The 13,797-nt window shown below is 42.1% G+C and overlaps 1 protein-coding gene across 1 annotated transcript in view; it reads right to left on the reverse strand.

Annotated features, from left to right (window-relative positions):
- Nucleotides 1–13,797, reverse strand: part of PLEKHM3 (pleckstrin homology domain containing M3) — a 180,712-nt gene that overhangs the window by 125,166 nt on the left and 41,749 nt on the right. Inside the window, exon 3 of the mRNA XM_065880856.1 lies at nucleotides 11,299–12,234. Within this exon, the coding sequence (XP_065736928.1) occupies nucleotides 11,299–12,234 (936 nt within the window). The remainder of the gene's footprint in view (nucleotides 1–11,298; nucleotides 12,235–13,797) is intronic.

Here is a 13,797-nt window from a genome sequence, read left to right on the forward strand (position 1 = left end):
GACCTTGCCCTCTGAGTCTCTTCATTTGGCTGTTCCTTATTTGTATCCTTTCTAACAAAGCTGTAATAATACAGTCATTCCTGAGTATCCATGGGGTGTTGGTTCCAGGATCCCCCTGTGGATAACAAAATCCACAGATGTTCAAGTCCCTTATATAAAAGGGTGTAGTATTTGCATATAACCTACACGCTGCCTCCCATATACTTTAAACATCTCTAGATTACTTACAATCTCTAATACAATGTAAATGTTATGCAAATAGTTGCTGATGCCCAACAAATTCAAGTTTTGCTTTCTGGAACTTTTCTGGGGGTATTAGATCAGCATGATAGCAGAGGGAACTAAAAAGGTCCTAAGTTAGTCTGAGGGGTTGGTTGGAGAGGGTGCTCTTGAGAAAGGAATATTTAAGTAGTGACCTGAAGAATGCATTGGGGGTAGTGGTGAGGATGGCAATATTCCAGGGAGAGGCAACTGCACATGGAGAGGCTTTGAGGCAGGTGGGAAGGAAGTGGTACATTTGAGGAACAGAGTGAAGTCAGTGTGGCTGGAACTCAGTGTGGGAGAGAGTGACAAGAGGGCAAGAGTTGAAGGTTAGGAGGTGGGCAGGGGCCAAATCATGGGGGGGGGGGGTCATTGTAAAAACGCTGGTCTTCATGTCAAAAGAAGCGGGAAGCCACTGCAAAATGGTAAAGAAAGGTCTACCAGGGTCAATCTGAATTTTAATAAGATCATACTCACTGTAGTTAAGAAAAGATTTATAAAAGGTTAGAATGGAAGCAGGAAGCCTGGTTAGGAGGCCACTGTAGTCATCTATGTGAATGATGACCAGGCTGGGAGCAAAGAAGGTGAGGGAGGTAAAAGCTGTTTTCAAAATTCAAATACTAAATATGCTTATCAAGTATAAAATAAAAACATATCATTAGGATGTCTTAAAAAAAGAAGCCAAAATGTGGGTCAAGGACTTGAGCTCACTTCCTTCATTTGTATACAGCACTGGGTAGAACCCTAAGAGAACATCATTGTAGTTTCCAGAATATAATGAGGATATGGAACCCTAGAGCTTATCAGCAGGTTGATACTAAATGGTTAAAATGTTGAATATATGTAGAAGAAACAGTTAAAGGAAATGAGCTTATATAACCTAGAGAAAACTGAAATATGACTTGATCCATTCACTAAGAACATTCTATGGGCTAGGCTGGTGGTTTCTCAAACTTTGCATGTGTGCAAATCAACTGGAAAGTTTGTGAAATCTCTAGGCCTGATCCTAGAGATACTGACTTCAACAGGTCTAGGGAAGAGTCCAACCAAGGCTCCCCACATCAAGCTCATGGTTCACCATGCACATGGTACTCCAATCGCTTGTCTGAGAGGTGCTGGGGTCCTGCCCTCAAAAAAGTGAGACACAAGTCATAGGCCCATGGATCCAAGACAGTGGAGGTGGGTGGAGTCAAGCAGGAGGAATGCTCAAATTTACCTGGGGAATTAAGGCGGGGTTTGGGAAGAGTGGTCAAGGAAGGCTAGGAAATAAGTCTTTAACGGTATAAAGGATTTTTCACACCTACAAGTCTTCAACAAAGCACAATACAAAACTGTACCCAAACACTGGCTGTCACCCCTGATCTCAGGGCACAATGCTTTGCAGGCCTGCTCCACTTTTCATCTGAAACATGTAAAGGAGTTTCATGTTGTTTTTTATTAATATAATTTAATTAAAACATTTTCTATATTAGCATATTTCAAGGTATAAAGTCTTGTCTACAGTCATATTTTCTTCTGCTAAAATGAACTTTTAGTTTACCCCCATGCCTCAATTTCTGGGACTGTATGTAGCTCATGTATGTTGAATGAATGAATGAACGAATGACTAGATGAAAATATTAACGCAAGAAATAAGGTGGTATTAGGATAGTACCAGATTTCCTTATCTAGAGATGTATTTTTAAAATGGCAAGTTTTTCACTTAAGTATGCTTCTGCTTTTAGGCAGTATAATAGATTTTAGAAAACCTCTCCAGTAACTCTTACTCTTAGGACTTCATGAAAAGCTTAGTTTTTCAAGGAACTTAGTTAGAAATTAAGAGAACCTACCCCAGTCTGTCCTAAAACCACACCAAGACCAATTTCCCTCCCAATGAAAGGTCAGTAAATAGAAACTTTTAACTCAACATAGAGTCCAATAGTATATTAACACTTACTTTAGAAGTTCAGCCGGAAATGAACACATGATGAGAACAATGTTAACCATAAAGGAAGCTACAAAAAGGGACAAGAACTTTCCAGACCAAAGTATAGCAACAAAGACTAGGAGAAATGAACAGCTTTAAAAAAAAAAAAAAAAAAAAAAGATAGCACAGCTATGGCCTATGAAGTTCAGGAAGGTCTATCAAAAGATCCCTATCTTCTGAAATTCAAAATGATTTTATTCTTCTGAAACATATCAAAGACCAACATGTGACTTCTGTGATGAGAATACCAGGAATAAATCAAAAAAGCAAATTTATATCCTATAAAATCAAACGGCCTACTTATATAAAGTGATCAAATCTCTCTGAATTTTAGGATGTGAAATAGTTCAAAACCCAAATTATATAACATTCTTCTTCTTCCATAGTCATGGTACTATTTCAGTGTATATTCACATTCTTCATATACATTTATTTTTATTTAAAATGAATTTCCTGGACCTAGAAACTTAGACTGCAAAAAAAGTAATTTATCCAATGACAAACATCAGAGTCAATAAAAAATAAAAATTCCCATCTCCTGTCCTCTTAGCCAAGTGATATTTCTAATGTTTTAAATTCTCTTACCCACAGGGAAAAGGTATTACTTATTAAATGAGGTTTAAATAGAGGATCACATTAATCTAATTTCCCCTAATCTTCTATAGACATTCAAAGAATCACAGAATGAGAAATAAAAAAGGGACCATACAGAGCAAAACCATCCCCTCTAAAATATCCCAGACAGATGGAAGTGTTGGAGGGAAACTCAAAGACCTTCGTGTGCTATAGTTACTTATTTAATTGGCTTCCAATTTTCAAGTTCTGTGAGGACACACAGTGGGATTATCTTGTTCACTAAACATCAAGCATAGTGCTTAGAACATAGTAGAACTTCAATAAATATTTGCAGAAGGGCTGAATTAATAAATCTCTTCATCCTGCAGAGGAGAACACGTAGCTCAGACAAGTTAGGCGAACGGCCTTGAGGTTCTTCTGGTCTCATTGGCCAGGGCTCTTGCCACGCTACTCATTTTCACCCATGGCCATCAAACCCTCTTCAATAAGGGAAAATCCATTCTACTCTGGGCATTTCTGTTACTTTGATCCAGTGGAATTACACAAAGTAAGCCTATTTTCTCTTCTAAATGGCAGCCTTCAAATAATGTGGAGACGACTTGTGTCCTCCCTATTCCAGGTTACATTTGTGTGGCATGGTTTTTAGTCCTTTCACTATCCTATCAGGTGTCAATAGATGTGGTTGTTTGTTCTTCCAGAGCAGCATCCATAACCGACATCTCCAGGTGGGGTCTGGCCACAGTGAGGATGTGTTCTCTTCTTTCTGGACCTGCTTTGGGAATGCATTTGGTGTAGCCACAACAGCACAAATGCTGGCTTCCCCATGGCTTCATCTGCATGCCCACATGAGCATGAGACCAGAAGAACCTACCTTCTATATTTGCCTTTAATTTTCTGAATATAAGTATAGTCCTATCTATTAATCCCTACTAAATTTCACCTTGTTTGGTCCATTCCTCTAGCTTGTTTCAGAATCTCCATTCTCTCATTCAACATATTAGCTGTCCAACCTAGTTTTGAGGTAGCTGCAAATTTGATAAGTATGCCTATGATATCTTTATCCAGGTAATTATTGTCCTATGTGGGCAAATAATAAAAATAGCTAATCCTTATATAGCACTTACCATGTGCCAGGCCCTGTTCCAAGCCCTTTTAACCCACTTCATTCTTACTACAAACTTCTGGGGTAGATGTGATTATTTTCTCACATCTGAGATTTTTAAATGGAGGTACAGAGAGGTTAAGTAATTTACCCACAGTCACAGAGTTAGTGAGTAGCAGATCTAGAAACTCAGCCAGTCTGATTCCAGAGTCCTCGCTCTTAATTACTAAAGTGTGCTGCTTCTCATTGTTATCATGTACCTTTACTGACAACATTCTAGGCTGAAAGGAATCCATTAGTCAATAATCCTTGGGTAAAGCTGCCAATCATTCACCATTCACAAAATGACATAACTGAAGTCTCTGATAACCCAAGTTTCTCTGTCTTGAGGGTTTTGCCAAATGCTTTTCTGAACACTAAGCATGGATCTGACTTAACTGCCTAGTAATCCCTCATTTTTCCTTTGTGCATTTTCAACCAGACTACAAAGTCCTGGGGGTCCAGGCCACATCTATGCTTGTCTTATATCTCCCATCTCACCTACTACCTAATGAGCACATAACAGAAATTCAAGTTTTATCTTTGACAGATGGTACTAAAAAGCTGAGGTGATGTTCCCCTGAGATTAATTCTGCAGGAAGTAGGAGGATAAAGTTTAAAATGCCGGAGTGAGGAGAGACACCCTTTAGCACTTGAGCTTTCAAGTTCTCTACAACAGGGATTCTCTGACATGAACTCAAACATGGATGTATGGGTCTCCAAACCAGTGGCCATGATGCTTGACCCCTTTGTCTCTCAGTCCCATCCAAGCCCCCATACCCTTTTTGGGGGGTAGTTATTCTAGATGTCTTTGAAGAGCACAGCCTGCACCTCACTCCTACTTAGATATCCTGAGGTGCCCGGTAGAGCATGTGTGTGGTGTACATGAAGGGTTTAATAAATGCTTGTTGAAATAAACCCTCCACTAAAACTCCACTTAAGGATTTTACTGTCAGCAACCCCTCTGTGGTCATATTCAAGGTTGGGGAAATAAAACTTAGCCCTCCAGCATGTACAAAAAACTAACTAACTAACTAACTATAGATTACTTCTCTGGGAGATAACAATCAAATACACTCAAAACCAAAATAACTTAGACAATACAAAGTGAGAAGGCCACAATGGACTCAACAATTCTCATTTATCCAAGCTATTTATATGTTTTGAGGGGCATAGCTGAGTCTTCCTTAATTGTTTTATTCTCCTCCAATTGGCTACTTGCCTATTCCTTAAGTCAAATAAATCTGCACTGTGTTTACTATCCCTAGTAAGTGGGAGACAAATTTGAAGATAGCAGTAAAGATACCATGGAAAGTCAATGTCTTTTTACTTCTGTCTCTCATTGCCTTAGGAGATCTGGCATTTTGGCTACTAGAGGATATCCTAATTTTTCACACGGGAATCAAAACAGATTTTTGGCTATGCTAGAATTTGCTTTTTCAGGAGCATAAGTTATAAGTTGTATAACTTTCCTTCTTGGCACTTGAAAGCCTACAGACCTTTCTTTACCTAGACTCACATGCACAACTAGTTCCCAAATTCAATGGCTCTTTTTCTTAAGAATTGCCATTCTGCATGATTTACTCTGAGGCCAATAAGTAAGTAACTATGCCCAACTCAGAAATATTGCTTACTTCCAGACTGGTGGCTATTTAATGAATAATTAACCACTCCATACTTTCTATCAGGGATGCTTATATTACCAGGGTAAAGGTATCCTTTATGTCTAAACGATGTCATAAAACAGGCCTTTGCCAGAAAGACGCCCTCATTTATCACATGAAATGCCATGTGGTATTAACAAGGTCAATACTGTTTGTTTAATATATTTTGCTTTCATAGGGGCTTGAAATGATTTGTTTTTGCAGCTGTAACAGAGTTAAGTTAGGGATTTAGCTTCAGCTTAGCTAGTTGGGCATATATAACCAGGGGCTATTCATTATCTGCCTAGAGGCCTTTGGTCATCTTCCCACAATTTACAGCAATCTTGGGGTGCTGAGTTACACCACAATCAGCCAGGTTCTATCCTAAAATAATCAATCTTGGCTTCTCAGGAACTGAGGGGAGATTAAATAATTCAAATTTTTATTTCTTATTCCACAACACCTCCAAAACACACACACATGTAAATGTTATTAGTGCACAGCTTCTTAGTTGAAAGACTAGCTTCAGACATCCGTTCCCACAAATGAGAAACTAAAAAAACAAAAACAAGAACACTTTTCTGACCTTAAAGAACCAATAATCAGCCCTCTTACCCTTTTCTCTCTTCTCACACAGCTGTTCTGCCTTAAATGGACCGGGGGAGAGGAGGAAATTTGCTCCAAAGATAAATTTGTCAAAAGCATGCACTACAGTCCTCATTCCTCACTACCTGCTTGTGAATGTCGGCTGGGAGCAACTGCTGAAAAGCTTGGGGTGGAGGGGTGGAGGGGTGGCGGGAAGCAAGGGGAGAGAAGAAGGGGAGAGAAGGGGCGGGGCAAAGAAAAACTGGAGTGCAATGCAAGCAAAAAGGAAATCTCACACTCACACTCAGACACACACACACTCACACTCAGACACACTCACACTCACTCACTCAGACACACAAAGAGAGGGAGAAAAGGCTCCCCCCACCTCAGGTCCTAACAACATACTTCTTTATCAGAGGTTCATTGTCAATCAATTAGCCGAGGCAGCAGGGGTCTGTGAGGTGGGGGGCACCCGTGGAAACAATGGGCAGTCCTGTTGTATTACTATTTAATCACTTTTGCTAAATAAATAGAGCAGCCCCAAGGTGCTGTCATGTCAAGGGAATTTATAACAAAAAAAACTTCATTTTTCATTGGTCATTCCTTTTCTCCCTTCAGGACAAGAGAGGGTTATTACTGTAGCCTTAAGTTCCATCTTTGTGTTTCTTGCCTTTGATTCCCACTCGGACCCTGCCACTTTCTGGCACTAATTTGTCAGGCTGAACAAAGAGAGGATTTGTACCTCCTGTAAGGTCTCAATTAGGAATGGCTTCTGCTGTATTATGTGCCATTCAGAGAGGACACAATGCCGGTAATTACAGGAATTTGCACTAAATGGCTGAAGAATTCACAGCAAAACTCCCCCCCCTCCCCTTGGGCTTACCCCTCCCAAGGGCTGGGGGGAGAAAAAGGAAAGCAAAATGCTCTGAATGCCAGAGAGATGTAATTACCAACAGCAGTCCCAAGAGGTTAAACAGCAGCCGAAGGAGTAAAACCATAAAAACTGACAGTGTGAAATGGTGGAGGGGATCCCCTCAGCCCACTGTTTTCTTGCTGTCTCTTCCGTTAACATTTTCAATTTCAGTTCAGAATCAGGAACACTGCCCCACAGTGGGCTGTCCGATTTCACCTTCAGATTGCAAAGCAGTAAGACACTTCAAGACCGGAGCTTTGCATCTCTTGTAGCATCTATTAAAAAAAGGGCCTGGGCCCTTTTATCACAATACTCAATTGCTAGGTTTCTTGTTTGTTGGGAAATTAGAGGGAAAAATCTGTATGTATTAGTGCCAAGAAAACCATGCATCTATTGAGGGGAAAGAGATATGTACACATGTCTTATTCCAGAAGAAAAGCGGGCTACTGCCTTATAATTGAATTTACACGGCATTTCGTGAACAACCTCATTTAGAACCACTTACAGGTGCATACCCCGTAAATATCCTAATAAGCTGCACAGTCATTTGTCTTAGCATTAATATTTTAACACTACAGATGCCCGCCCCATTGCTGAACATAATTTTGAATCCCAACCAATGACTTCATTAAAGAAGCATTCCTCATTTCCTGCTACAGATGTGTTTCTGTAAAGTTGTGCCAAAGCACCAGCAAATTAATTGTTCTTAAACACCACTTTCCTCACCTGCTCCTCTGCTCAGGAACGTTCTGGGACTTCAGCGTCAAACGTGAAGTTCAACCTTATCAAACTGCCCTTTCTTTTGTAAGGTCAAAAATGACTGTCTGCAATTTCACAGAGTTCCACACGGCACCGCCTCTGACAGCTCTCTAATCTGACCTGTGGGCCTAACTTCCGCAGCCCAGCTCACAGTTGCCATTTGGCATTGGTGATGTGAGCATCTGATTAGTGTCTGTTTTTCCCAGGGGACTGCAAGTTCCATGAAGGCAGGGACAGGGGACCACGTTTGCTTTCTCGCAGCACTGACTCGTCCAGGTGCACCTGAGTTTGGGGCATGTGGTCAGAAACTCAGCGCACAATAAATGGTAGAATGAATGGAAGAACGTAATTTTCAAAGGCATGTTCTCAGGAATAAGGAGCAGCAAATATAAAGGCCCTGGAGGCATGAATGACCAAGGTAGGTTCCGGAACAGCAAGAAGACCACTGTAGCTGGGTTTCCTAATACAGGGCAGCCATGGATCTGGAGAGGAAGCCATGGAACAAACCACACATAATCAAATACAACTATAAAAAGTTCAAGCACATGTTAAGAAATATACAGTTATGCACAAGCATGTATTTTTAAAACCGTAACCTCAGGCATTTGGGGATGGTCAGAGTCCATTTTCTCTGCAAGGGCTCTTTAAGTTTCAAAAAAGGATATAGAAAATTCTTCACCTACAGAAAGAATTTAGCGAAGTGAGGCCAACTGCACTATTTTGTAGATTTAAAAGCCAACATTTGTGGCTCCCCGAAATAGCAACTGAATGACATCATGATAAAGAGCTGCTCAGTGCAATCTTCCACTTTTAAAGTTTATTCATCAAAAATATTTAAAGGGGGAGGGACTAAGTGGACATAAATACTTGTAGTCTAAAGAGGCTCACTTAAACCATGAAATACTGTGAATTAGCTTCTCCCTAAAATGATAAAGCCAAGATTCAACTAAAAACGATTTACTGGACTTTTTGACAGTTTGGGAGGTAAACATGCTATACAACCAGATTTTTCACTTGAATGTGTGTTTTTATGAGGATGAAAAGTTAGGGGACACAAGTACTAAATGACTAAACAGCTGGTTTAGATTAACTGTGTTTGTGAGAAACATAAATCAATTTTTAAAGTTCCATCTGCTATAATAATCTTTGATATAATAAGCAGCCTCCCAGATAATTTAGAAAACATTCAGAGGTTTGCTTACCAAGTTTTGATATTTTTCTTTTGAGACTCTGCCCCCTACAGGAGATGAAGTATTCCTACCTGAGGTAGGAAACCGGTATTCCAGGCGTTCTTACCCATAACCCACGTGTACCACAAAGCAACGGAGCGTAGCCGTTTCTGATGGAAGAGGGGGCACTGAAGTGAAATTAAAAATTTCTACTTGAGAGTCAGCCGGACTATACAAATTAGGACTGACTTCTCCCCATGCCAAGTGAGAAACCTACCTGTGCCCCATCAGAACTCCGTATCAAAGCATGAAGGTAAAAGCTGAGCAGCAAAGGAGTTTCAGACTACATTGCCCCTGTCTCCTGGGTTCCCTATTACCACCCATCCCCACCCTATTCTCCAACCAGCTATTCAGTGAGCACCTGATTCACACGGCAAAGGGCAGCATCCTAAAACACGGACCCTAAAGCAGCTGCCCCAAGTTCTACCCCAGCCCATCATGTGATCCTTTTCCTACTCTTTTCCACTTAGCTACCTTCTCCCTGTCTCTCCTACTCAACTTTCTATGCCTTTTTCCTGTTTTAATTTCTCCATCTGCCAGATGTGGTGGACCCGCTGAATGGTACCCTCTACCTGCATCTCTCCTTCCTCTGAGTGTCAGAAATGCTACTCAGGTGGTACAGAATGTGGGCAGGGCACACTCCATCAGGAAGCAAACTTAGGAGAGGAGGGTGAAGTAGGAGCCAACAAAGGGAGCATCTTTTCTAACACCTGAGGCTTTTCTTGCCTCTTTTACTAGAAAGTTTCCCAGTTCATACCCTGGTCTCTACCTTGAAAATGAAGCTGAGCTGTTCTCCCTGATTCCAATAACAAAGCAGATTTGTTGCCCCTCTCAGCAGTCTAAAGCCACAGGAGTGTACCATAATTCCAGCATGTCCACAGAGTAAGCACTTATAAATTATTGTTGAATGGCTGAACTTTGAAATATAATATATGCACTAGTATAATAAGACACTGAAATGTCAATAATTTCTAAAAACTGTGCTAAAACCAGCATCTCCTTAGTTCAAAAGCATTTTCCAAAAGTAGCTGGCTGACTTAACACAAGGTCACTCATGCCTGCACACATACGGCCCTCACCTAGTACAGCTTCTTTATCGGCTCGGGGTTGCTGGTCTCTCCCATCCCACCCTGCAAGTATCTGCTTCCCAGTTACCGAGGCCCTCCAGACAAAGCAGGGATGATTTACTTCATCTCCCCTTTGGGTAAATTATTTTTCAGTAGTAAAGGCGATCATCATAACTAACTTAAATTCAAAGTTTCACTGTGCCACCACTATTTGGCTTTTCAATGCAGGAACAAGCACGAAATTGAAAATTGAGTCTTGACTGGTGGTGAGTTCCCTGTTCATTTCTAAACAACATACTTAAGTCTGATGCACTTGAATTGAAATTTTCCAAATCAGGCTTCCAATTAAAGCTACCTTCATGGTAAATTTCTTGTGACAAATTGTGGGGTTTACTGAAATAACTTGATTTCATTTACAGGAGATATATAGACTTGGTTTAGTGCGGGTTGTTTTCTTTCTGGTTTACTGTCTGGGGGAAGGTGAGAGGAATGGTGAGTAGGGGAGAGAAGCAGTAACAGGGTTTTAAGAACTAACAGATGACTGCCTTGGCCTCCACCTTGTATCTCACCCCCCACAGCAGTTCCAGTAGCCCCAGACTTCCCCAGGATGAGGCACCGGCCCATCGTGACTCAGAGGTCATCTGCTGAATCATCTTAGCCCTGCTCTTAGCCACCTCCAGGTTTTCTGTCAAGGCTGACTTTCTGGATTCTACCCTAACAAGGTTTGACAAGGTCATGATCAATGACAGTTACTGACTACAGACATTTTCCTCGCCTAAGGAGTGCTAGTACTCAGCCTGGGGCTTGAATGTCTCTTAGGAGACAATCTGTGACATCCACATTCCCAGTGACCTTTATTTAAGAAGGCTGAGGAAATGTCATCACAGCAGACTCAGCAAGCCTAAATTCTAGCCTGGTATGCTTCAGCCAAGTCATTCTGATTCAGTGGGTAGATCAGAGCTGCTTCTACTTACTTCACCAGCATGGCATGAAGACGGACAGATGGTTTAATATAGCAAACTCCTTAAAGGAGAGATGCCTTTTAAACAAGAGGTAGCTAGGACTGGTCTCTTGAGGGGATTTTTAAAGTGAATTCCAATTGTGGGATTCAGGATTATTCTTTAATGAGCTTTAGGCTGAAAATATGTTTCATACCTGCACATTTGAAACTCTGAGCAGTGAGTCCTCGTTCCAAAGACAAAGTCGTCAGGATGCTGAGGAAGCTGGTGGTCACAGACTGGCGTTTGTTCTTCCTGAGTTCATGCCCCCCCATCTGATCCTTGGGTTTGGTCCTCAGCGTGACCTGCAGGTTTTGTTCTGAACTCCTTGCCGCATTGGCAGCTGTTTTCAGAGCCTCCATCCACTCCTGGGCCCTCTGCCGGGTCTCAGCACGGAGGCGGAGGACATCTTGGGGGAAAATGACTTGAAAGCAAGAGTCACAGTCATCCAGGTTGTCCATCTGGACGGCCAGACACACATCCACATTGTAGCTCAGCAGGGGATCCTCGTCCAGCTTGCCAGGCTGAAAAGCCATCAGGTAGGCCGGGCTCAGGACAAACGTAAATGCCTTCCAGTTGTTTTGGATGGTCAGCCTGTACAGCGTCCCCGATTTGAGGATGTTTTGGTACTCTTTGGGGCTATCCAAGACAGGGGATGGCACGAGCAGCTCACTGGATTTCTTCTGCAAACAACGATTCTGTGGACAGTCGACATGATGACCGAGCCCCGGTGAGTCAGCCAGCTCCTCTGGCCGTCCCATGTAAGCAGGCCCGGCGGCGTGCACACCTTCCCAAAGCTTCTGCCCCCAGTCCAAAGCCTCCCATGGCGACTCTGCCTTTAGCTGCAGCTGACTGTTGTCATACAGAACAGTATCCACCAGCCTGGCCTCGAGGTTGCCCAGAACAGATATGCTCTGGAAGTGTGACAGCTGGTACGTTCCACAGAGGTTTTGATTCCCACTGCTGTCGAGGCTGTAGAAGTATAAGCTGTAGGGGGAGAGTTCTGCGTAACAGCTTTGCCAGTAACTGTCATGGTCCTTCCGAATCTCCAGGTAACCCTTTTTCAGAATGTTTGGGAATGCCTCCTTGTGTTCTAGAAAGAAAGGAAAAAAAAATAAAAAGAAGCAACATATTAATATGAATGAACTGAATGAGATGAAAAGGCAGGTGCCAGAAACCAAACGGATCAGGGGTTGACATCCTTCTGGCTCAAGAGTAAGTACTGGGGAGTGGGGTGTTGGGGTTTCATGGTCAATGTGGCATGCAGAAGTCCGTTCGGAAAACAGAAACACCGAGTGACTGGGACTATGCCACGTGGGCCCGTGAAACAACTGCGCTTTGCCAGGATTTCTTGTTTTCTAGATGACGTTCTACAGAGTACCAAGTACGAGAGAGAGAAAGTTCCTCCTGCCACCTGACCTAACTCCCTGCTAATGCTCATCTTTCTTTAGGTAGGTAAAGCCAGGAAGGGCCAGTGGAAAGACCAGAGCATGAAGTGCACTGCACTTCTCATAAACTCCTGTTTCTCAGATGCCCCCATCAGTCTTCAAGGCCAGGCCATGAGCCTCCTGGCTCATAACCAGTTCTGCAGCCGTGCCTCGACTACTCACCTCTTAGATCTCTGCTTGGATAGCAGTTCCTCTCACCTCTGAGCCTGCTTATGCTGTTCCCTCCGCTTGCAATGCCCCTTTCCCACCACTTCCACCAGCTATGACACACTTACTCTTCACTCAGCCATCCTCTCTTCCAGAAAGGGAGTTTGTCCCGACTCTCCCAACCCCACTCCCTCGCCTGCACAGACACATCCCTCGGTCAGTATCAGGGATCCTTACTATATTATTCCTCTCTAATGGGCTCTCATCAGTCTGTATTATAAAACAGTTTATAATTTTTAAATTATAAAAATAATTTATAATTTTTAAAGAAGTGTGTCTTTGCCACTGGTTTGTAAGCTCCACTGAGGACAGGGGCAAGGCCTGTCCTGTCATCCTTATATCACAGCACATAGTGTAATGCCTGGTACACAGTAGGTACTTAGTAAGTACTTGTTGAATTAGAATAGAAATAAAGCTTCTACTATAATGTCCAGCATATAATAGGTATAATTCCCTTCCCTTCTCTTGCCCTGTGTTTCACAAGTTCATCTGGTCATGCCATCTTTAATCAATGATTAGCTGCAACAGATACAAATTTCATACTGTAATAAAAGGGGACTGTCACTTGGGAGATGTCCTGATACTTTCAACAGGCACGAAAATGAGGGAGCTCTCCTCCCTAGTACAGCTTTTCATTTCTGAGATGTTTCTCAATCTTTTTGCTGACACACGTCGGAGACAGCCATAAACTAATTGAGTCACTCCCTGAAGAAGAGAAATCACATTCCCAAAGGGTATGATTTCTGATCTTGGCTGGAGAAAAAAAAAAAGAGTAACACAGATCTAGATCTTCAAATAGCAAAAACCAAAAGAGAAAATGAGAGAAATGCAGCAGAGAAAAGCCAGTTTTACCTGCTTTACATCTCTGCTCCTGACATTCATCAGTATTTCTGTGGTAATTCAAAAGCCATTAATTTCTTGCAACCCACACTAATCTCTTTGCAGAGAGAGATAATGGATGCCTATTCTCCGTTTTCTTTTCTGATAATGCAGTAAGAGAG

This window comes from Phocoena phocoena, chromosome 7, assembly GCF_963924675.1.
Source record: "Phocoena phocoena chromosome 7, mPhoPho1.1, whole genome shotgun sequence".
Classification (NCBI taxonomy): Eukaryota; Metazoa; Chordata; class Mammalia; order Artiodactyla; family Phocoenidae; genus Phocoena; species Phocoena phocoena.